The sequence below is a fragment of the Hirundo rustica genome, chromosome 3 (assembly GCF_015227805.2).
Source record: "Hirundo rustica isolate bHirRus1 chromosome 3, bHirRus1.pri.v3, whole genome shotgun sequence".
Lineage (NCBI taxonomy): Eukaryota > Metazoa > Chordata > Aves > Passeriformes > Hirundinidae > Hirundo > Hirundo rustica.
This window is the reverse complement of record NC_053452.1, coordinates 63,335,079-63,357,895: the sequence shown is the minus strand read 5'-3', so window position 1 is coordinate 63,357,895 and position 22,817 is coordinate 63,335,079. Positions and strand designations below refer to the sequence as shown.

The window sequence follows — 22,817 nt, the reverse complement described above, 5'->3', positions numbered from 1 at the left end:
ATACACCGGGCCCGCCGGTGCTCAGGTGGGGGGCCCGTGCCGCCGGTGCCTTGCGGCTGCCGGCTTCCCGCGGGGGGCAGTGCCGAGTGCCTTCCCTGGGCGGGGGACAGCCGTGCCGGCCTCGGGCGCTGTGCGCTGGAGATGGCGGAGCCGCGGAGCCGCGGAGCCGCGGAGCCGCGGAGGGGCGCGGGCGCAGCGCCGTGCGCCGGCCCCGCTGAGCGGCACCGCCCGGGCCTGGCCGCCAGGGGGCGCGGCGCGGCACGGCGGGGCGGGGCGGGGCGGGGGGCGGCGGCGGCGCGGCCCCGGCCCCGGCCCCGGCTGTCAGCGCCGCCCGAGCCGGGCTGGAGCGGGCTCCGCGCCGCACGCACGGCTGAGCCCCCGTGCTGCCATGGAGCCGCAGGCACGCGGTGAGTCTCGCCGGGACGGAGCCCACCGGGGCGGCGCGGGGGTCCCGTCCTTGCCGCCCGGAGCTGCGCTCGCCCCTCGGGGAGGGCCGAGCCGCCGCGGGGACGGCGCGAATTGGGGCGGGGAGAGCCCGAGGGGAGCCGCGGCCCGGGACACGGGCCGGTGACGGGAGCGCGGGGTGCGGTGCCCGTGAGCGGCTCCCGGTGAGCGCTGCTCGGCGCCCGCCGCTTGTGGCGGCCCCGGGCCCGGCCCGGGAGTGCGGCATGACCCGGCCCGGCCCGGCCCGTGGGGCGTCCTCGCCCTGCGCCCGTCCTCCATCCCGAGCCGCGGTCCCCTCGGCTTTCCTTATGGTTGGGATGTTGGCGGCCGCTTTCTCCTCTTGCGGGCCATAGAGGTTTCGCGGTCAGGTAGCCGGCTGACAACTCTGTGTTAAGTTAGCGCCGTCGAGGTTTGTTGGTTGTTGGAGGTATTTCTGTGTGTCCTGCTCCGCTGGCCGTCCCCCTCCCCGGTCGGGCTGCAGCCGCTGCCTCCCGGGGACGAGCGGGACGGTGCGAGCCGGAGCCGGCATCGCCACCCCTGTCCTGGAGGCAGCCAGAGGGCGGGAGCCGCTTCCAGCAGCAGAGACTCTGGGACTCGGCTTCCAGCAAAGCTCTGGATCCACCGCGAGCCGCTTAAAATTGGACCCGCTAAAATGTTTTTGCAGGTTTGCAAACACGGCATTCATTCACTTAAAGTGAGCATTTCTATTGCAACAGTTTCAGCTTACTTAGCTGTTCATATCTCTTTCTGGATAAAGTTAATTGGCGTCGAAAATAGAGAAGAAACTTTTCATGCGAGTTACAGATGATGTTTGGGTCAGCCTAAGAGATTTAGCACAGACAGGTCTTGCTCACCTTTATTATCTTCCTTCTGTTTTCTAAAGAACCTCATGGCTTTGTCACACAGGACTAAGTAGGTGATACAAATATTTCTGCAAAACCAGAATGTTTAGGAAACATGTCGTCTATAAATCAGGGAGATGAAATAAGCAGGACAGATATGCTCGCTGAAACTAACTGAAAAACCAGGCTTCCTCATTCCTAATAGGATCGTTAAAATCTGCCTGAAACAAATACACTTAAAAGAGGCAATGTTGGCTGCAAATACGTTTGTATGTAAAGGTATACGGTAGGAAATTTGAGTTTATGATGCTTGCGAATGAGAGCCTTTCTAGCCAGTGTTGTGTATGTTGTTGTCCCATTGGATGCATGGCTGAAGCTGCCTGCTGAAATAAATAGATCTGTGGCTCAGTTCTCGGGTTTTTTAAAAGTCAGTATTAAGACTGTAGCATCAGATTGTTATTTAAACTAATTTTCTGAATACGTCTGTGTAGCTACTATGATGGGAGCTTGTGTTCATTAAACAGGAACTTCATATCATACAAAATTTGGATAATTTCTTGTTTTGTAGAGCTGATGGAAAACAGTGTCAGATTCTGGTTAGCTGGATAGTGATATATGTACATGTGGATCTTTTGTCTTCTCTGACTAGTAAGATAAGTAAACACACATCTTCTCAGTGTGTGTTAAAAATCTAAGGCAATAAATGTGTTTTGCATATGCGGGTCAGCAACTCTGTTACTTCCCCAGGTTGTGAATGAATTCTTCTTACAGATGAGTATTTATTGACTAGTGAGAGAGAATGTAAAATTTTACCTGTACTCAATTCTTGAATCACTTTTTTTCTTTGATCTCTCACCTGTGTGTTTTATTTCTACAGTCTCTCAGAACAGTAAAACACTACTAAAAATTAAAAAATAAAGTATTGCTTTGATAAACAAGCAGTACAATCCAAAGTTTTTGTGGCAGGCATTTGCATGGCAGCAAACCTTTGTTTTTACCCTCCCTTTCCTTCTAGACTTAATGCTACTGCAGTTAGGGAGCCTTGCTGGCAAAAAGAATTCAACCTGTATGTGTCTAATGCTGTCAAATTCAGTTAAGTACATCTAAGCACTGGCCAGAAGTTGGACTTTTTCAATCCCAGTTACACATTTTGCAGAGCACAGTTATAGAAGTGTACTAAACAAAACAGTAGCAATTTGCTTGAAAGACTGCTCTACTTCCAGTATCTCCTTAAGCAGTAGGAGAAAAGCGCATACATTTGAATGAGTTTATTAATTGCTTCTAAAGAACTTTAAGATGCCCACAGAGAAATGAATCCTGAATGGTTTGTTCCAGTGGGTATCGTGTTCCAACTGAAAATATAAAGCTATGCATTTAAAAGCATAATTGTGTTGTTTGTGCCATTTTGTATGGTTCTTAAGGCAGGCTGTGACTGAGTAGGGCAATTTTATGTTCAAGAAATGCATGCAAGTAGAAAACACAGATTTCTTCAGAGCACGAAAATAATTTTTGTCAGCATTTTTATGCAGCAGCATGAGTCAACTTTATGAGTCCTAATGCAACTGTGGACAAAAGAGAAGTGTTATGTGTAAATGTATCAAGGTACTGATACATTTATGTGTAAACGTATCAAAGTACAGCTAAACACCTTGAGTTTCTGGGTGGTTCAAGGCACAACGTAGTACCTGCCCATGCCCAGAAGACTGAAAATCAACTGCGCTGATATTTACTTTAAAATGTAATGGGGAGAGTTCATGGACTGAAACTGTTATTACTGGAATTACTGTTATACTTAAACATACTGGATATGTCTGGCAGCGTTCATGTGAATGAGCTGGATGAGAGTCAACCAGACAGAGGGTAATAGTAATTCATGTTAAATTTATTTTCTAAAGAAATAACCATATGTTCCATATAAACAAATTCATATGTATGATAAAAATAAGAATTTTTACTTTATGTAAATTTTATCTTTATGCCTCTGAGTGCTTTTCTCTTTGATTACTTTTTGTTCTTAATGGAAGAGATGATCCAGAACACACCAGCTAGACTTATACTACTTTCATAAGACCATATTTGTTTTTCTTCCTACGGCTGCCAATCATTTCTCAAGTGGAAAGTTTGGAAATCTGAAGAACAGTGTTTCTCTTTGAAAGGGAGGAAGATCCAAACTGTGTGTTTGCCTCTCATCATACTCATTCTACTCCTGGTCCAGATTAACTGAGTATCACATGTAGTCCTGCTTTCCATTTTGAAACTGTGAATGTCCTGTAGTAATGACAGTACCATGGATGTCCTACTCTATCTCTCATCTGAGAATCCCATGTGACTTTTTAACACTGGAGCTTTGATCATTACACATTTTTATCCTTTTGCAATAATTCTCCTTTTCTTCATGCAGAAGAAATTCTCCAATTCTACATCCAGGTGTAGTTGTACCTTCTTTCCCTGTCACATCCTCTCTTGATTCTTACTCTAATAAAAAGCTTTGATGTGCAGCTTTCTGCTCCCTTTTTATCTACACAGGTATCTCAACCAGCTGCTTGCACTCCTGGCCTCTGAAGGGTTTTTTGAGGCATTTCCCTGCCCTAGCAATTCTCCTTAGAGCTGTTCCTGACAGATGTTCTGCATCCTCAGCCAGTTGTTCTTTATAGCTATAATAGCTTGCAGTGGTGACACTCACCCCTGTCAGATACTGTGGTGAGAGCTGTGGTTAGTTCAGATGTTGGATGACTCCTTCTCAAGGTCTTGTAGGCTTGCAGCACTTTGCTTCCTCCCTCTCCTGTGTGCAGCTGGCATGCTTCTTCTGGGATCCTCAAGCCAGCTGCATCTCCCCTGTGATGTTATAGGGCAGAAAGGCAGCACCTTAGCATGTGCACTTGAGTGGAGCTTGTGATCTGGGGAGTATCATCAGAAGTCATAGCATTAGCCCAGTGCCCTCTCCCTGCCACAGTGGCACCTGCCGTCTCAGAGTCGGGTGGTCTGAGGTCTCCAGGGTGAGAGGCAGTGGTGAGGAGGACTTGTGTAACCCGTGATACAATGTACAAGACTTGCCAAAATGGCATTGGTAGCTTGGGCAGCATTCTCTGTCCTTGCTAGCTACTCATGTGTTTACTAATCCAGACAGGAATGTGGATAGTGTCAGTCTTGCAGTGGGAAGGTGGGGACAGAGAAGACATGGTGATGTTACCTCACTGCAGCAGCAGTGCTGTGGCCATCACACCAAAGCAGGGTCTTGCTAGAGAGGGCAGCATCTTCCCTATCCTTTGATTTGTTTGAGTCTGGTGCTTTACTGAGCAGCACTGATTGTTTTGATCTATATTCACCTTTTCCCCTAAGGACAGAGTAAAACTACTGGTTTGGAGCTGATTTAGTGTAATTGCTTTATGAGAAGTGCCTGTCCACATGAACTTTTTGAGGCATCAGGATTCACTCTAGTTATCCCAGGGTTTGTGTTATCTCTGTACTGCCTTCTAGAGCTCAGTATTGGCCCACCATGAAAGCAGGAGAGAGGACTTTGTAAACGGTCAGGAGGATATTGGAGTAATTGAACAAGCCAGTGATAACCAGCTTATTTCACTGCATGATGGAAGTTTCAGCTGCTGTGTTAATAAGACCACATGAAGAGGAGGTCAAGTGAAAAAGGCAGGTTTATAATTTATTATAGGATTCTTAAATATTTAACAATAGTGCACAAAGCTCAAAATAATAGCTCTTTCATGCTTTTTATACTACAAGGAGAGAAAATGCATGTGTGGAATGCGTTATTTGGTATACCAAATTTTAAGCAAGTCAATGTTTGAAATCAATTGCAGTGTTTCTCTTTTACACTTTTGAACCTGTACTGTTTTCAGCTTCATGACTCTTGTCACAGGTTCAAATTCATTTTGCTGAGGCTGAGAAAATTTGAGTGGCTTCATGCTACACCTGAGAACTGAAAATAGCATACTGTGAGATTCAGCAATGAGATATAAAAAAGAGACCTTATCTAAAATCTAGGGCCAGTCTTACAAGTCTTTTTAACTTTGACAGTTTTGCAGCCATGAGGACATAAAATGTAGAACATTCTAAAAAAAAAAGATATCTAACCCTAAATCATGTTTTAAAATTCTTGCTGTATTTTTTTCTCCTGTGTCATTTTTGCAAGTCTGGTGGTATGAGCCCTGCAAAGTAGCACAAGTATAATCTGAGTCTGGTCTCTGTACTAAAGTGCGGTAGTGGAAAGTTGAGTTTGCTGATGCTGTCCTGACATGCCTCACTGACTAGTACAGTAGAGAAATGCGTGGAACTTCTGAGGTGCTTTGCTTAGGCCATGTCCTGCTTGAAGAATGTGGCACAACCTTGGCTGAAGATTGCAGAGGGTTTGAAAGAGTGTTGCCATATTTAGAAATTTATGTATCATTTGGTAGCTTGTTTTAGAGCAATCCTGGAATTCAGATTTAGAAAGAATGTACTCAACTCTTGATTCATGGAATTGTTTTCAGGGTAAAATGAATTCTTGCTTTCTAATTAGAAAATAGCTCTTGTGGTAATAGATAAAAATGAGATTTGGGCAGGCTAGTTTTATCTGATTTTATTTGTATATCATAGAAATGCCCAGTTGCAGTGCCAAATTTTGTATTTGTAGTACGCTGTAGTCATATCACTGCTGTCTAAACTGGGCCTTTCAGCTGCTGCATGCTCTGGATCCATCTTGTGTGAGAAATGGTGAGAGGGGACTGACATATATAGATTTTAGTATCAGATGTCATGCTGGCCTTCTTCAAGACCCTTCAAAACTATATAACTGGATTTGTTTGATTCTTTAGGACAGAGTTAATATTACTTAGCCATCTTTGAGGTCCATGGATCAAAATCATAATCTATCTAGACTATCAGGATTAGACTTCTACATCCATGATGCGGTTAAGTGTTGCAGGTGAGTAATTGTAAAAGACATATTTAGCAAGTGCTTGTATTGTACTTTAGCAGTGAATCTCCCTTTTCTTTCTCTTATGCTGTCTCTCAGTCCCTCTTTCACTTCATACAAAGAAATAGAACAGCAGCAGCAAAGATCTTGTAGCAAATGCTCTTATCGAAAAGTGTAAAACAAGTGCAAGAGTGCAACAACTACAAAGTGATACTTCCTGAAGCGCCATCCTACCATAATGATAAAACTCTTATAGTGTCTTCAATTTTCACTCTTCTGCTTGAGTACATTTTACCTTTTCTGCACTTTTAGGATTTAAAATCACTGGATTATTAAAAGGGCTTCTAAAATACTGCTCTTGTTAATTAATTACTTCTGTGTAAGATTTCTTGAACTTTTTGATCGTTTGTTACTTATTCCAGCAAAATTTTATTGTGCTTATTAATGGCATGTGGTTAAGGGCATGAGGAAGTGCCGGATCCACTATTGAATCCCCAAGCAGACAAGAAAGATCCCACTGCAAATAGTTGCATAAAATACTAGAAATTTCTGTATTCTCTTCACATCACCTGTCATGTTTTCTTATGTAAGCTGGTTGTTGAAAAATATCTCATGCTTGTATCTCAAACCCCAGTCTTTTACAGCAACCAAATAATAATACAGCAGTAAAATTTATAAAGACATATTTACAGAGAAAAGGAAAAGTAATGGTTACGTGTGTGTATTCCATAGCCAGACAAAATATCTTCTCTCATTTAGCCTGCTTGCCTAAAGGGATTTCAGATGCTTAGGAGCTGTGTAGTCAGGGATCCAGTTCTTGGATAATTTTTTTACATCTTTGCCTTTCTAGTCATGGAAGGAGAATCAAGGGAGCTCATAGAAGCAGGCTGGGGGTACAAAGAACAGAAGGAGGTCTAATGACTTGTGTCATTTCCAGAAATGGAAGGCAATGATGTCTGGAGCAGTGAGTTCCTTCTGAAGCAAGAAGGGCTGTCAGAAAGAATGCATACTTCTGGGGTTTTTTTGTTGGTATCCTAGGGTCTGCTTTCTGTAAAGTTGTCCTGCTCTCACCACTAACATTCTTTAGCCAGCAATTATCCTTGCTGTCTACAAAGAAGATAACGAAAATACACAGGAACTAGAACACTAGTGGTTTTTTAGTGGTAGAGACATAAAGCTGCATTCAGAAAACATTTCTGCTATTAATGTAAGTATAAAGTGCCTATAGATACAGTGTTGATTTTCCCAGTGAAAAGCATTTGCACAATATGTTTACATAGCTGGCAGCGCAGTATGTTTTCATGTGCTTTCTTGCTGAAGGGGCTACTTCTGTTTGTTGACCAATGAAGTTGCTAGGACTAGATACTCTCCAATCTGTTTCTTCCTCTACGGTGAACTATTCTTTCTTTTTTTTCTTCACATTTATACACTTTGATTTTTCTCTGGGTTTTGCATTAATTTGTGAAACACCCTTCCTCCTTAGCCATCCAAGTACATAAGTTGTCTCTCTTTAGTACTTGTGCCATGCTTTCAAATAGTATTTAATAATTGCGTAATAATTAAAGTTACTAACATATAAATTGTAAATAAAGCATAATTTAAAACTACGTATGGTATGAATTTAAAAGGTATGATTCATATTCTGTAAATATTTATAAATGGTAGCTGAAGGGAGGTAATGCATTAATGCTTTCTGTGTTTGCTTCTTCGGTAGAGTTAAGTTCTTCTGTGCTCACCTGTTTGTTAAATTGTCTTTTCACCAGTTTCCTCACCAGGAAATTGCCTTGCCACATGGATTGGGACTAAGGTGATGCAGGTTTGGGGTTACAAAAAGTTTCTCATAACCCTCTAAAAGTTTTAAAATACTTCTTCATAGTTCCCTGATAGTAACTGTTTTCATTGTGGTTTAAGTGGATTTAGTAGTAACTTGTCAAGTTGATATTGGCTCAAGCATTTTAGGTGCTTATCTAGTTCCTCTTTCTACGTTTCTCACTTGGATTAAAATGTTCTTAAATGCACAGAGTAGACCTTGGGTCACACTAAGATTTTTAGAGGATGATATGGAGCAAATGTGTCTAGTTAGATGATTTTCTGAAGGCCTTAGATATTTTATATTCTTTCTCTGGTGCATGCTGAGCTGTTGCAGGCTAAATTTTCATTAAAAAGTGATCAGAGATAGTTGTATTTAAACACATCCAGATCTTTCTTAGAGACGAGTAAAATATATGTACGTTACAGAGTTAGAGGGGCAATTATTCCAGGAACAGAAGATTATCTTGTGCTCAAAGTATTTTAGGTAGATGGCAGCTATTAACTTTTTGTGGGAGGAAGGAATCAAAGTCATAATCAGAGAGAATGATTTTTGCCATGTCATTACCTAACCAGTGCTGTGCACTATTTTGTGCATATGAAGAACCAGTTAAGCCATGTGCTCTTTCAAGAGAAAATCCTTCAGACATGTAGTGGGACAGGTGGTTCAGAACTCTGGTAGCAAAGAAATGATGATGATGAAGAAGGAGCAATTACTTGAATAGCCTGACTGATTAAAAAAAAAAAATCAAGGCTGCTGAATAATGTCATTCAAGCATTCATATAAACTGAACAACAATGCAGACTTGAAAACTTAAATAAGGTCTTTGCAGAGCTAAATAACAGATATTATCAGGAAACTGGAAGTCAGTACAGGTGGAGGAAAATATGTTCTCTTGGTTTCAAATTGCTTCAGAAAACAGGGAAGCATAGATAATCAGCAATATAGATAAAGCCTGCAGTAAGCACAAGGAATAAAGAAGAGTATGTAACGATAATAGTTTGTACCCATTTAGGAGAGGCTCAAAGATAGCAATCAGATTTAGACCTAGATTCAGAATTAGAAGGCTTCTGAGTTGTGTCCAGTTCTGCACAGGAATATGGAGCATGGACAGGTCCTGAAAAGGGAGAGGCAGTATTTTGGTCATAGTTATGTGCTGTGCATGGGAGTCAAGGATGGGGAGGGTAAGAAGAGAGAAAAATTTTAACAATTAAGTTGAGTAGGGATGGAGATGTGAATGGAAGTTATTAGCAGAGATGCAAGTATTGGAGTTCTGGTTTATTTCAGACAAGCACATTGTGTTATGTCCATCTTGCAACAACTTCCTCAGTAAAATATTCTTACTTAAGGTAGTAGAAGAATGAAGACAAGGACGGTCTTGTGCTCATTTTCTTGACCTTCTTAAGGTACTGAAGTTAAAATAGGCATTATTTCGCACTGGGTTCTGTAAAGATTCTAGGTTGGAGGTTTGAATGATGCTCTTGCTGCTTGAGTGTGATGTAATGCAAACTGATTCCATGTACTTAGCTAAACCCTGTCCTTCTCTTGGCCATTGGCCTACCACTGCCTGTGCCCACAGCAGCTGTCATAGAAGTTCACCTTCTTTAGTTCAGGGCTTATCTTCCCAGCTGATCTTCAAGGAAAGAAAAAGCCCACACCCTGCCTGTGACATCTGCCATTTTCTGCTGATATTTGAGGGTGAATTGGGGACCTCAAAGGCTGAGCCTGTATGGTGTGACTGGAAGTGCCAGTCTGTCTCCTGGTCCAATAAATAGTTCCTCTTCCTGAAGATGGTCTTTGTGTCACTAGAATGCTGAATGGGGCATCCCACCAGTTTCTCCATCCTACCAGATAGCCAGGGCCCTAAACCCCAGGTGCCTCCACTCAGAGCCCCACTAAACAAAGAGATATCTTTGTAATGGCATTTTACATAACACTGTATGGGCAAAGTCACAAAGTTAATGATGCCAAAAACTCTGGAGGCCTTAACATGGAGCTTAACATTAGGAGCAGAATATTAGTAACGCTAATTCCAAATTCCAGGTTTATCAGAGCAACCCAGTGCAGCAAGACATCCTGGCTAAAAAGCAGTGCATCTGCAGGAAGTGGCGTGGCACTCAAGTGAGGTGTTTGTCAATATATTTGGAGTATTTCTTTTAAAAAATAAAATATTGTTTCATCTTGAATACAGGGCCTGTGCAAGAGAACTATTAAAATATGTTGTTTTCAAATAATATTCATATAAATGAGCTTTGTTTTTATTGGTTTTAAATAAATTATGTTGCAGGTAGATGCATCCAAGACTAGGCAAAGTTTATTTAGGGAAGACTAGCAGAAGTTAGAAGTTTCCACTGTTGTATGACACTCACCACCTCCCCCCCCCCCCCCGCCCCCCATTAGGAGTCAAAAGTGCACTGGTGCAAAGTAGCTAGTCTTAATTATGAAGGGATTAAGGGGTGAAGCAGGTGGTGCTTAAAAATGGGGGCTGGGAGGGAGGAGGACACAGCATGCTAGACATGTCTGCTCTGAGAAGTTTGTTTATTTACTGCTTCATTTTGGTGGCCATGAGTGTTTACAAAATGTAACATAAAAGATTAAGAAAAACACTGGGAAAAGGAGCTGTACCTTTGTCCCAGAGAAGTGATGTTAGAGAGTGATGTCAGCTCTGGGACCTCCAACTTAAGAAAGGCATGGAGGGCCATAGAGATAATGAAAGAGCTGGAGCACCTGTCCTAAGAAAACAGGTTGAGAGAGTTAGTGTTGTTCATCTTGGAGAAGAAAATGCTTTGAGGAGACCTTAGAGTACCTTCCAGTACTGTCTACAAGAGAACTGGAGGGACTTGTTTCAAGGGTATGTAGTGGCAGGACAAGGGGAAATGGCTTTAAACTGACAGAGAAGGTTTAGATTAAATACTAGAGTGAAATTATTTACAGCAAGGGTGTGAGACAGAGGAACAGGTTGTCCAGAGAAGTTATGGATGCCCCATCCTTGGAAATGCTGAAGGCCAGGCTGGCTGTGGCTTTGAACAACCTGGTCTAATAGAAGGTGTCCCTGCCCATGGCAGGGTGGTTGGAAGTAGGTGATCTACCAGGTCCCTTCCAACTCAAATTATTCTATAATTTATTGTTGCTAATTTTAAATTATTCTGCCTACAAAGCTTAGTCACACATCATGGATATTTTGTGCCAAAAAGTATGCAATAAGGCAGTCCTCGTCCTTGCAAACTGAGATCTTTACCCTCCCAGTATGAGAGATTGATCACAGAAGGGAAAGTTAATTTTTCCCTTTTCTCCCAGCATTCCTAAATGTGAACTTTAGTAAATGTAACAACGTAGAGACATTTATTCTGTATTAAAACAATGGGAGTAATGAATTTGAGCCTGAAGAGAATAAAGAATCTATCATGTACCCTATTATAATTGTTTCCTATGTATTTCCCCTAGTACATTTATAGGACCAAAAGTGACACATCTGTCTTACATGTTGAAATAGCTGAAAGGGGGTGTGAAGAAAGCAAGCAACCTGCTGGCTGCAGCATGATTTTTCTCATTTTTAAATTACACTTTTAAAGATCATGTTAGTTATGTGTTTTGTGATCTAAAGGACAGAAAATATGACTATTTGAAGAATTTATTTTGTAATTAAAAATATATAATATTATTACTTCTTGCAGTACAGATACATTGTTGGAAGTTAATTGAGGAGGCTTTTGAGTTTAATTATACTGCAGTTAGATTGCTATCTAATTATATTCTTTTGCACCTGGCTTTAGAAAAGTACAATAAACTGATTCATTCTTAGGAGAGAAAGGTTATTAAATCCTGCCATTAAGTTTCAGTGATTTTGATTCAGTGAAGGAGATGCGTGATCTTAATTATACAATTGATGGGATTGCCATCACTTCTACCAGCTGAGGATGGGACCCCAGGTGCCTCTATTCAGAGATGAGAAAAATGTATTGTCATGTATTTTTAGTATGAAAGGGTGGGTTTAAGAAACGTGACTGACAACTTCCACCTCTGATTGCCAGTATTTCCATGTCATAGCTATCTTCTCCTATGTTGCTTTTTCTCTAGTTTGATTATATATGCATTATTCCTTAATTTGTTTTATGCTATGTGTTACAGTTTCTAGAGTACCTTACTTGTGGAGAACAAGTCCCTTTTGTGATGCAATGTTATCCACTTTTCATTCCCTATTTTTCCATTGTGATTTCATCTTTTTCTTTTTTCTTCCCTGTTTTTCCTAAAGAAAAAGAGATGACAACTCTTCCACTTGAGACATTTTTTTCTTACCGTTGACTTCACAGAAAGTTGTGCAGCATGATAACAAGCATAGAAAGTGGTACAGTGCTGTCATTACTTTGTTTGACATAATAGAAGAAACCTTCTACTCTCTTTAAGCTGTTACATTTCACAACAGTTGCTTTGTTTTTTCCATAGCTTGAAAATGTTACCCCTATCTCCAGGCATTCAGGATTATTATGCTATAAAAACACAGCTTGCTATGGGGTAAGATGTGTAAGAACATCCTTGCATTCCTGGATATTTCAGATAATTATTTTGCTTGGAAGATCAGTTCCCAGGTTGAAATCTTAGGTTGAAGTAAGTGATATGTATTTTTTTTTAACTGTTATTGCCATTCTCACTTTTAACCATCAAATTTCCGTGTTTGGCATGATTATCAAACTCCTTTTCAGTGTGTATGGTTTCTTGGTACAGCGGTGTCATGGGTTAGTACAGCTTAGTTTTTTAGTTATAAAAGAAGGTAAAATAATTCTCCAGGTCAGGACCTAGGAATTGCTTTGGAAGAGACAGAGACCTATCAGAGAGTTGGTTAGAATATTGACATCTGTTCTAACCACTGAAATTGTTAGCTGCGACTTTGGGAAGTACCATATAAAACCCCATGAATTTCCTGTAGGTGGGTCCTTTTTCTTCTTCCTTTGGCCAGAGGGAGATGGGTAACATCGAGCTGGGTCTGCTGCTCCCCCCCCTTTTTTTTTTGGGGGGGGGTGGGGGGGAGCTGGCCTGAGGCCTGGCTGGATTCCCTTGGTGCCCGGGTGAAGTGGGAGGAAGGAGAGGTTGGTGTTTTGTAACACCTACTTTCTCCAAACTTCCCTGGAGCAGGGAGAGAACTCTGCTGGGCCCTGATAAGTGCTATGGGCACTATTTGGGCTGAAGCCGCCCCGTTTTACACCGAGGGGTGGGCTGAAAAGGCATTTATGATCCTGCCTGGTTTTTTTGTGATTCTGGACTGCCTGAGTGCTCCAGTCTCTGATGTTTTTGTGAGTTCTTCCTCCCTCATCAGCGCGGCCTTGAACATCTAACACCACCAGCTACAGAGAGGAGACAAAGACTCTGAGCAGATTTAACTCTTTCCTAGCAACATGAAGCTTCCAGAGCTTAGCCCTTCTCTGAGAGAGTAAGAAAGGACAGAGTGAACATAAAGAACAACAGCATGAAGGCTGTACAGCAAGAGTGAAAAGACTATTAGGACAGATGGTTGAAGAGTTGGTTGTTCTATTCTTACTTGAGCCATGGAAATGAACTCTATATTTAGGTCATTCCTTTAAATCATGGGAAAGATATGCATTTGGGGAGATGATTGTTTTAATTTGTGTGTAGATTTAAGCAAAGGTGTTTGTGATGAACTAAGTAATATCCTATAAGATGCCTGAACAGAGATAAAGATAAGAAGCCCCCTGTGTCAGTGAAGAAGTGAGAAGATATCTCTGTACCTTGAAGTGAAGAATCCTTTGTTTTGGAGTTATTAATCTTTAAAAGGTGACACCCCAGTATGCAAAAGTCTAAGAACCATGACCCATAAACAGCTTGGGAACCTGCTCCTGGGAGGGTCACAAAGGCAGGTTCCTCTGGGCGGTTGTTTTTGTGACAGTTTAAAACCCACAAGAGAACAGTTTTAGGTTGTCAGTGGGATCCATGACTCTAAGAGAGATTCTTCCCCTAATGAATTGATGAAAGACTATTATCAGATAGTGAAACTGACTGAAAATTACAAGTTTTGTCTCTTTATGTTGTTTTGTAAGAAAGTGAACAGTTTGTAAGGGGAGGGAAAAGTGTTTTTTGAAGTTTCATTCCATTTTCGTTTTTTTCCAACCTTTTTTTTCTATTCTTTTAGTGTGTGTTTATAAACTGCTAAAAACCACTACAAGCGGTCAAGCTGTTGAGTCTCTTTTCTGCCATTTTTTTGTGTGTTGATTGTCTCTTTTCACTGGCATAGATTGGCATCTGTGTCAGCAGTTTCTGAAGGAAAAATAAAGACATCCTCAAAGTAAGATTAATTTATTTTTATTATACTAAAACAGAGAAAAGAATCAGCACAGTACAACTGGCTGTTTATTCAGGAGCTTCAGATAAAAGTGTTCCTTTGTTTGGAAATCTGCCAATCTATCTCATAGCTGTGGAATGATTTTCTTACTGCTTGGGTTTTCAGGGGTTAAGAGGCGGAAGGGAAAGCTTTAATGAAGTCAGTAATAAGCTGCTCCAGGATGATCAGGGACCCCTACTCTGAGATTTTAGACTACATCCTAGAACTCTTGAATACCGAAAAGCTGTATCTCTCCTCCTTGACACTACTGCCAACCTAAAGATTAGTTGAGAGAGGGAATGAAGACACTTGCCCATCCATCTCTTTCTTCCAAGGTGCGTACTCAGAGCAAAAAGAAAACTGAGCCCGCATGGTTGCAGAAAGTAGAACCTTCATTCTTCTGTAATGTTTACATTTTTAATCTACATCACCTGTGCATCTTAAATATTTCCCTCTCTTAACCAAAGTGAATCCAGCCTCTGAGTTTGTTTTTCAATCATAACTTCAAAATCTACCTTTTATTCTCAGTTCTAAGTCCTTTAGAAGAATGGCAGATTTTATGTAATTATTAAGTTCAAGCCTAAGCAAGTTCAAGATGAGTTCAGACTTAGAACAGTCCACAGTTAGAACCAGACACAGAAGAGAAGATCTTACTTCAGTAGTTTGTTTTATAGGTGAATTAAGTGATAGCATATTTTCCTATTTTGATCTTCCAGTAATAACTTTGTTGTGGAAAAAATGGTATGGAAATTCTTGCAACTTCTGATAGATTTTTCTGATCAATTTAGTTATTTAGTACATGCTTCTAGTCCTCCTTCTCCCCCCCTTAATCTCTATATCTGGCATTAAGACTACATCATAAAGAAGATCAAAGGCACTAATGCAGTGTCTGGACAGTTCCTTTGTTCTACTTACCATTTCATCCCTTTGAAGACTTAATTGCAATTTAAATTTGTGAGCAAGTGTTTTCCAAATTTAAATAAGGAACTTTAATGACATGGCAAAAGAAGCTGTAGCAAGTAGTTTTGCTTACTAGAAGAGTTATGTAATTTGTTTTCTCACTGTTTGATGTGAATGCTAGATAAAAAGGTAGATATGGTATTTTTAATTAGTTAGAAAACAAAAAACCAGAGCAATAAATAAATTCAATTCTTAAATGCTTTTTTAACAAAAAGGATCATCTATATATTTCCCTGAATGAAAGAAATTGTACACAAACAAAAATTTGATGGTTTTTACCTTAATTTTGCTGTTATTATGGTTAATTCAACAGACATCAGCGGCTACAGTGTAAGCTTTTCCTTTTGTTGGGTTTTTTGGGGGGTTGGGGTTGTTACTCTTTTTTAAACAGTCAAAATACAAGAAATAGCCTGATACATACTACCCTAGAACATGAGTCTGAGATGAATACAGAGAAAATATGTAAAAAGCACTAATTAAAACATCTTTATGTAGTTAATCTTTAGATACCTGAGTAAGTATAAAAATCTGTCATGGATTTTATAATTGTATTATTTGGTTATTTTAAATTTGCAGAATAGTTACAGATCTCCTAGATACTAAGTGGCTTATTAAATTTGTCAGCCCTACAATTCTACTGGCAAACATATGCATGGGTATTGATCAATGCTGAAACAGTTTCTTGCATTAAATCAGATTTAACAGCAGACTGTAGAATTAGGGTGACTAGTCTTAGCCAGAACTACCATGAACTTTGGGAGAAAACTCAAAAATGCCCATTTCAGCACACTGGAACCACTTGCATGTTTGTTGTATTATCTTATTGTATGAATCTTTCAGAAGAACCTATTAAATGTGTTCCCCCAGCTATCCACCTCCTACTTCTTTCTATATAAATCTCCTAATACAAAGGATTTTCTGCTCATTTGTTTCAACTTGGATCCTTCTGTATGACTTGCCGTTCCTAATTACTGATAATCCCATACTTTTAATGTTTCATTCATATTTTATCTAATTATATGTGACAGTAAGTACTAAAACTTCCTTTAAAGTAGGAGCCAAACAGCATTTTGCATTGATTTGAACCTACTATATTATTTCCCATGCTTTATAGGGGTGGGATTTTTTGTTATTTTGAAGTAACATATGTCCAGAGAATCACTAGTTTGCCTGTTTGTGGAAGATAAATGAGTTACACGAGTATATTATTAGTGTAGTTTGCTGTAGCAACAGGAGGTTGTATGAGACCACAGGACCTATAGTCTTGTCTCCAGCAATCCTGAACCACAAGAAGAGGCTGTCTGGAAGAGATAATGAGGGAAGAGGCGTGGGTCTTGCATCTGTCTCTGGGCAGAGTTTTGTGTCAGCTGACCCCAGAGATAATTGTTGATTGATTGATTAAGCTCTGGATTGAGCTTCATTTCAAATGGAAGAAGTGGAGTGATGAGCATAGATAGTGAGAACTCCTTAGTTGACCATGGCAAATGAGACAGGGGAAGTTCAAGGAACAGGTTCTAAGACAGCTTCTGCTCCATTGATGGCTCTTGTGAGAATTTTGTTTGTTTGTTTGTTTGTTTTTAGTGTAATAGAATTACTGGGCAGGCACGGCAGCTGAAATTAAATTCAGGAGCAACAGCATTAAATTAATCTGTATAAGACATAGTAGGAGAAGAAAACAGATGTTAGTGGGAGTGTCTAGGTTCTATCCTCGTGCCTTACTTGTTAGTAGGTAAGCCTTGTTATCCTTCTTGAATGAAACTTGGAAAACCTGTGCTTTAGATCAGTATATGGAGGCCAATGCCTAAAATACTGTGTTGTCAGTAAAGGACATAAGAGATACAGGACATCACCAAAGCCACAGGTTCTTGTAAATGGCTGATAATCTACTAGAGGAGATCCTAATTCTTTCAGGGGAGCTTGTAACACCTGTACTACAAAGTGAAGCAAAAGCTATTCACCCACTCAACAAATGAATTGCTCTTCTAAAAGGGTGGAAAGTTAATTTCCAATTCCACACTTGGATATTATTGCAATTCTGAAATAATAGCTGCTCTGCATCTGAACAATTTAATCACAATTCCAGTTTTTCCAGATCTGACCACAGCTGGAAACAAGGCATGATCTTCAGTATTTCTGGGAGGAGTGGGTAAGAGGGAATGCAACTTGAAGGCAATTTTATTTCCTGCTACCAATGACCTTATGTTAATCTTGAGAACAACTCAGCTACTTGTACAACTCCTTTCCCGGAGTGATCAAGCCTTCATGGCTCATAACATATGCCTATGCATCTTTAGGTAAAAATACTATCTTTCCCCAGAGCCATTCCTGTGCATTGTCAGGTTTTGTAGCTGGGCAGGAGAGGAAAATGCCTCAATCTTCATCAATACTGAGAGGAGACCTCATGGCAGTCTACAACTTTCTTATGATGGGAGGTGTAGAGGATGACACTGGTCTCTTCTCTTGTGACTAGTGACAGGACCTGAGGGAACAGCCTGAAGCTGTTTCAGGCGGGGTTTGACTTCAATATTAAGGAAAGGTTCTTCACACAGAGGGTGGTTGGACCGTGTAGAGGTTCCCCAGGGAGGTGGTGGCAGCATCAAGCCTGACAGTTCTTGCTTGGGCAGTTCTCTCAAACACATGGTATGATTCTTGGGGTTGGCCTGTGCAGGGTCAGAAGCTGGGCTTTGATGATCCTTGTGGGTCTCTTCCAACTCAGGATATTCTATGGTTCTATGCCCAGCCAGGGTTTTGAGACCGTACGAGAGCAGAACTTGTAAATGGGCTTACATGACATCCCTCCAGTTGTACTGGAGTTGTACTCGGTCTCCTGCATGGTCAGGGAATCACAGAACTTCCTTCAGTCTGGAGGTTAAAGTGTGAGAGATGACAGTATCTAGAGAGAAATCAGTGACTGGAAGAAATGTTCTGCTGGTCTTACAGTGTCACACCTTGCAGAGACACCCACAAATCCCAAGCAGTAGGTACTCCTGTGATCCAAAACATCAGTACTGTGTTAGGTTATCAGCACACCTGGGCTGATGAGCTCTGTAATTTCAGTGGTGAACTAGTACAGTACAAGTCTGAGCCAGAGGATGCTGACTCTGTTGCACTCCATTACAAATATAATGCCCTAATTTTAACCTCTCTGCTATTGTTGCTGCTTGAATCTAAGTATTCTCACAAGGAGGTTTCAGAACTGAGATTGGCCTGAAGAGGGCTGTGACCCACAGTACGCTGGAGAGATGTGCAGACTGGAACTGTGAGATGACCAAAGTGAAAATTTACGGGGGGACAGTGACCATTAGGGAGGACTTTGGTGTCTTGAACAAGAAAGTTCCTAGGCTGAAGGATCAGACTAGATTTTAGAGGACCTAAACAAGAAGCAAAGGACAAAAATTGGGAGAGGAACTGGATGACCTTGGAAAGGATCATGGAGAAGATTGAGATGTATTTGCTGTTTTGAAATTGATTATAATTTCAGTCCAGTCTTGAAGTTTAAACCTGACCATTGGGCCTAGTGTTAATTGTTATTCAGTTGTTTCTGCTGATTTTGTCCACGTTGGCTTCTATCTTTTTCCCAGCCATTCCCAAACTAATGTTGCCCCTTGAGCATGGATCTGCCTTCTTTTTGGCTTAAGCATCTGTTGCTCTCAACATCTATCCCAAGGCTTCTCATAAGGGTTTTCAACGCTGTAGCCCCTTAGATCCTTCCCAGCATTTCCAACAGCTGCCCTGTACCACTGCTCCTCCATCCATGGAAAAATAGACTGCTTTCAAGATGGTGCAGACTAAGTTTAGCCTGAGTCCCATAGCAACACTATTAATCATCAAACAAATACCAAATAACAGTTGTGTTTAGAGGTGTGTTTAGAGGTGTTAATAAAGGTGATTTGGGAGTGTTCCTATGGAATAAATAAGCTTTTCTTTTGTTGTGACTTCAGCAATCTAGGTTTTCTTGGTAAGCTGCTTTTTGGGTAATAGTTAAGATATCAACTACTTCTGTATGATTTCATGTTTTTAAAAGGTTTTGTGCTAAAGGGTGGTGATCTATTTCTGCATATGGTGCTAGGCAGGGGTTCAGCATCTGTGTTGCTACTCTTTATTTTCCCACTCAGGGAAGGTTGTAATTAACAAGGCTGAATTCACTCAATTGTGTTCTGCAGGGAAGTTGATGGTATGAATTGAATCAATTCTGCACTGTTAAATAGAAGGAAATCCAGGTACACTGGGGGACTCTAGGTGAAGGAAATGGCAGAAGGCTGGAGGGAATTTTGTTTTCTGCATGAAAATGTAAAGTACTTAATTTCAACAGACTTTTTCCTTGTAACCTCTGTTCTTTAATGCCCACACTGTACTAATAACTAAGCTGTATTTCAATCTCTGTATAATAGAGAAAACAGGCTTCTGTGGAGCTAAGAAAGAAATTGATCTCTTTCATATGAAGCAGTATACAGGTGTCAGGAATTAGCAGAGATGGCTGATTACCCTGCTAGGGAACTGAAATAAAGAGAAAAGTGCTGTCCCAGGTGTAACCTGGATGAGATTTTTCTTCCACAACAGAAGATCTAGAATTTTAAAACTAGTTCTAAAGTAATCAGAATGCTTTCTGTTATCTCATGGTTGGTATTGTTTTCTCTGCAGACCATAAAGAAGAGAAGCTCTTAGCAGCTGGAGCCCCAGCAATCTTCTCTTCACTGAATGATTGGGAGATAAGAAATAGGTTGTTTCATCAGTACTATTATGCCAGCCAGCCCCAGGTCTTGCAAGCATTTATGTATGTATTTATCTTGCTTATTGTAGATACTGACCCTGATCTTGCGCACGCAGAAGAAGAAAGTATCAAGGTCCGGTGTATTTGTTTCCCCTTCACAAGTCTAGATTGAGCAACTAAGGAATGCTTCTCATTAACATTCAGAAAATTCCAACAATAGGCATGGCATTTGCTTCTGCAAACTGTGTGCATCTGTAAGGTTTCAAATTGCTGCAATCAGAGGTACTTCTAGAGAAAACTTGGCTCTGTAATATGCTTCCTTTATTATTCAGTCTACTATTGCTACTCTTCACATCAGTCATCCACATTAGCCAGCTTTCTTATTTTTAAGAAAAAGATTTCTTTTATTCCTTCTGTACTGTTAGAAGAAAGAAAATGCTTTATCAGGGATTAGTAGGGCCCAAGGTGGTTGATTTCTGAGAATGAGTGGTGCTTATATGTATTAAATTGCTCCTGGGCAGACATTACCCTCTGATACTTCCAATAGCTTTTCAGAAGCAAAGCAGAATGCAAATGATTGTAGCAGGAAAATGTTGTTTTTTCTTTGTTTTCTTTTTCCTAGTGGGTGAATATTATATCATTCTTAGATTTTAGGGGAGAGCAATACAATAATTGAAACAACTAATAATGGTTGTCTTGACCTTTTTACTTTTCCAGGCCTGTTGGAAACTCAGTCATTCCATGAAGCAGATGAAGATGTGGTCACTGATGTTGATTTCACTAATATGATTTCTGAAGAAGAAAAAGAAGAGTTAAAGATTGAGCTAGCCAAGGTAATGAATTTGAATTTCTCTGAGTGTTACAGTTTCTACTTCCTTAAACTGGAAAATATTAATTGTAGGATGAAGTATACATAATAAAGGCATGCCCTTCCTTTTTGGTAATATTATTATTCTAGGCTACAATAATGTAGCCTAGAATTTTCTTATATCTATTTTCTGAAGGTTAAATATCTTCTGCTTGATGATTGTACTGAGAAAGTCTAATGCACATTCCCATCTTAGTCAAGATGTGTCTTTATAAATGTTCCTTGAAAAGAATGAAAGGTGTTCTCACTAGATCTGTGGTCTTGTTGTTACAGTTGTGCCACCTTATAGAAAAATTTCTTTTTGTGGTGCTCGGATGAAAAGGTAATGGTGATAGTTACTGAAGAAACTGATGACAACACAGTAATTTTATCAGTAATTTTTGTTTCCTTTGGCACTGATGTGTTTTGAGAAGGTAGCATCTTTTTTCAGGAGTCTGGAAGTCAGGACACAGTGCAGAGACTTAAAAATAATAATGCGATGGGAGGGTGTCTTGGTTTTGAAAGACAGTTGTTTGCCAGGGAAAACTAGAACGTCCCTTGGAATGGAGAATGTAAACCCCCTTCCCTCCAAATCATTATAATTTTGCAATTAGGGACTCTCAGGCAAAGATATGGGAATAGGAGTAACAGTTATTTACTAGGAATATTAAAAAAAAAAAGGAAAATACAAATGTACTAGTACAAAAAAAAAAAACAAGCAAGGAAGCAAACAAAAATCCTGGAAAAAACCCTGACAGAATCAGGAATATGACCTGGCACCCTGATGATCAGGGTGTTGGAAGCAGTCCAGATAAGTCCTCCTAGAATAACAGATGTGGTTCTGTGGAGTAGAGATGGTCCTGCAGAAAGTCCAGTGGTGGCAAAATGGGTCCGGTCTTCCTCCAAGAATCTAGTGGAGAATCAGGATCCCTTGTGTCCTTCAGTCCCAGTTTTTATCTGGCTAGGAACTGTTGGCTCCTCCCTCACTGGATGGAGCATCTCACAATGGGATGATGGAATGTGTCATGTCATTGGTGGGCCCTAATGGCCCATTATCAGAGGACCATCATCCACTCCTGGAGGATGGAGGGGTGCTGAAAGAGATAAGAAACACTGCCCCACCTGGTTTTAATGGCTGGGCCATTATCAGAAGGCATCTGCCCCCCTCCCCCTGGAGTAAGGAGGATAACACATCTCCCAAAAACCAGCTTTCAACAGATGAAATGAATACATGTTTTTAGGTTACATAATCCAATATGTAGGAAAAGGCGTGAACCATGTGATCTCTTTATTACAAAGATTAAAGAGATTGTCTAGTTTTGGTCTACCATGGGAGGAGGGATTCAGTTTTAATGATTGCTGCTGAATACTGCAGAAAAGTGAAATTCTGGAATGGAATATGAGAGAATGGGGAAAACTGTGTGTTTAATTATTTGAAATATGAGTCAAATATCAGAAATCACAGCCATATGAACATGAAGAGTTTGCCTTAACTGGAATACTTAAATTGATATTAAGTTGTAGTACTTAGAGTACTTACAAAGTACTCTGAGAAGTAAGGTTTGTAACGACTTTCAAGTAATTTACCTGAAGTGCTGATTCAGGATTTTCAAGTGAAACAGAAGAATTTTTTCTTTTTTTTCACTTTAATATTTTATCAATCTTTGTATTTCTGAGTTACTAGTTAATTTTTACTTCTTTACTGATCCTGTCACATCTGTAGACAATCAGAAGGAAGCTGAAATTTTACATGTTCAGTTTATCAAATAAGTTAGGAGTTGACATATTCATTACTGGCTTTTCATCAGGACCAGAGGCCCTGGGCACACACTGAAACACAGGAGGTTCCTCCTGAACATCAGGAACCATGTTTTTAATGTATGTGTGACTGAGCAGTGTACCCCAAGACGTTTTGGAGTCTCTATCCTTGAAGATATTTAAAAGCTGTCTGGGTACAGTCCTG

The 22,817-nt window shown here is 40.5% G+C and overlaps 1 protein-coding gene across 8 annotated transcripts in view; it reads left to right on the top strand.

Annotated features, from left to right (window-relative positions):
- Positions 1-314: 314 nt before the first annotated feature.
- Positions 315-22,817, top strand: part of TPD52L1 (TPD52 like 1) — a 52,210-nt gene continuing 29,707 nt past the window's right edge. Inside the window, exons 1-3 of one of the 8 annotated variants that reach the window (XM_040060126.2) lie at positions 357-407; positions 19,938-20,070; positions 20,725-20,840. In XM_040060126.2, the coding sequence (XP_039916060.1) occupies positions 20,037-20,070; positions 20,725-20,840 (150 nt within the window). In that variant the 5' untranslated portion in view covers positions 357-407; positions 19,938-20,036. Of the gene's footprint in view, positions 408-10,837; positions 10,857-19,896; positions 19,916-19,937; positions 20,071-20,149; positions 20,290-20,724; positions 20,841-22,817 lie in introns of those variants that run through there. The other 7 variants (XM_040060125.2, XM_040060122.2, XM_040060124.2 and 4 more) reach the window with 7 other exon arrangements.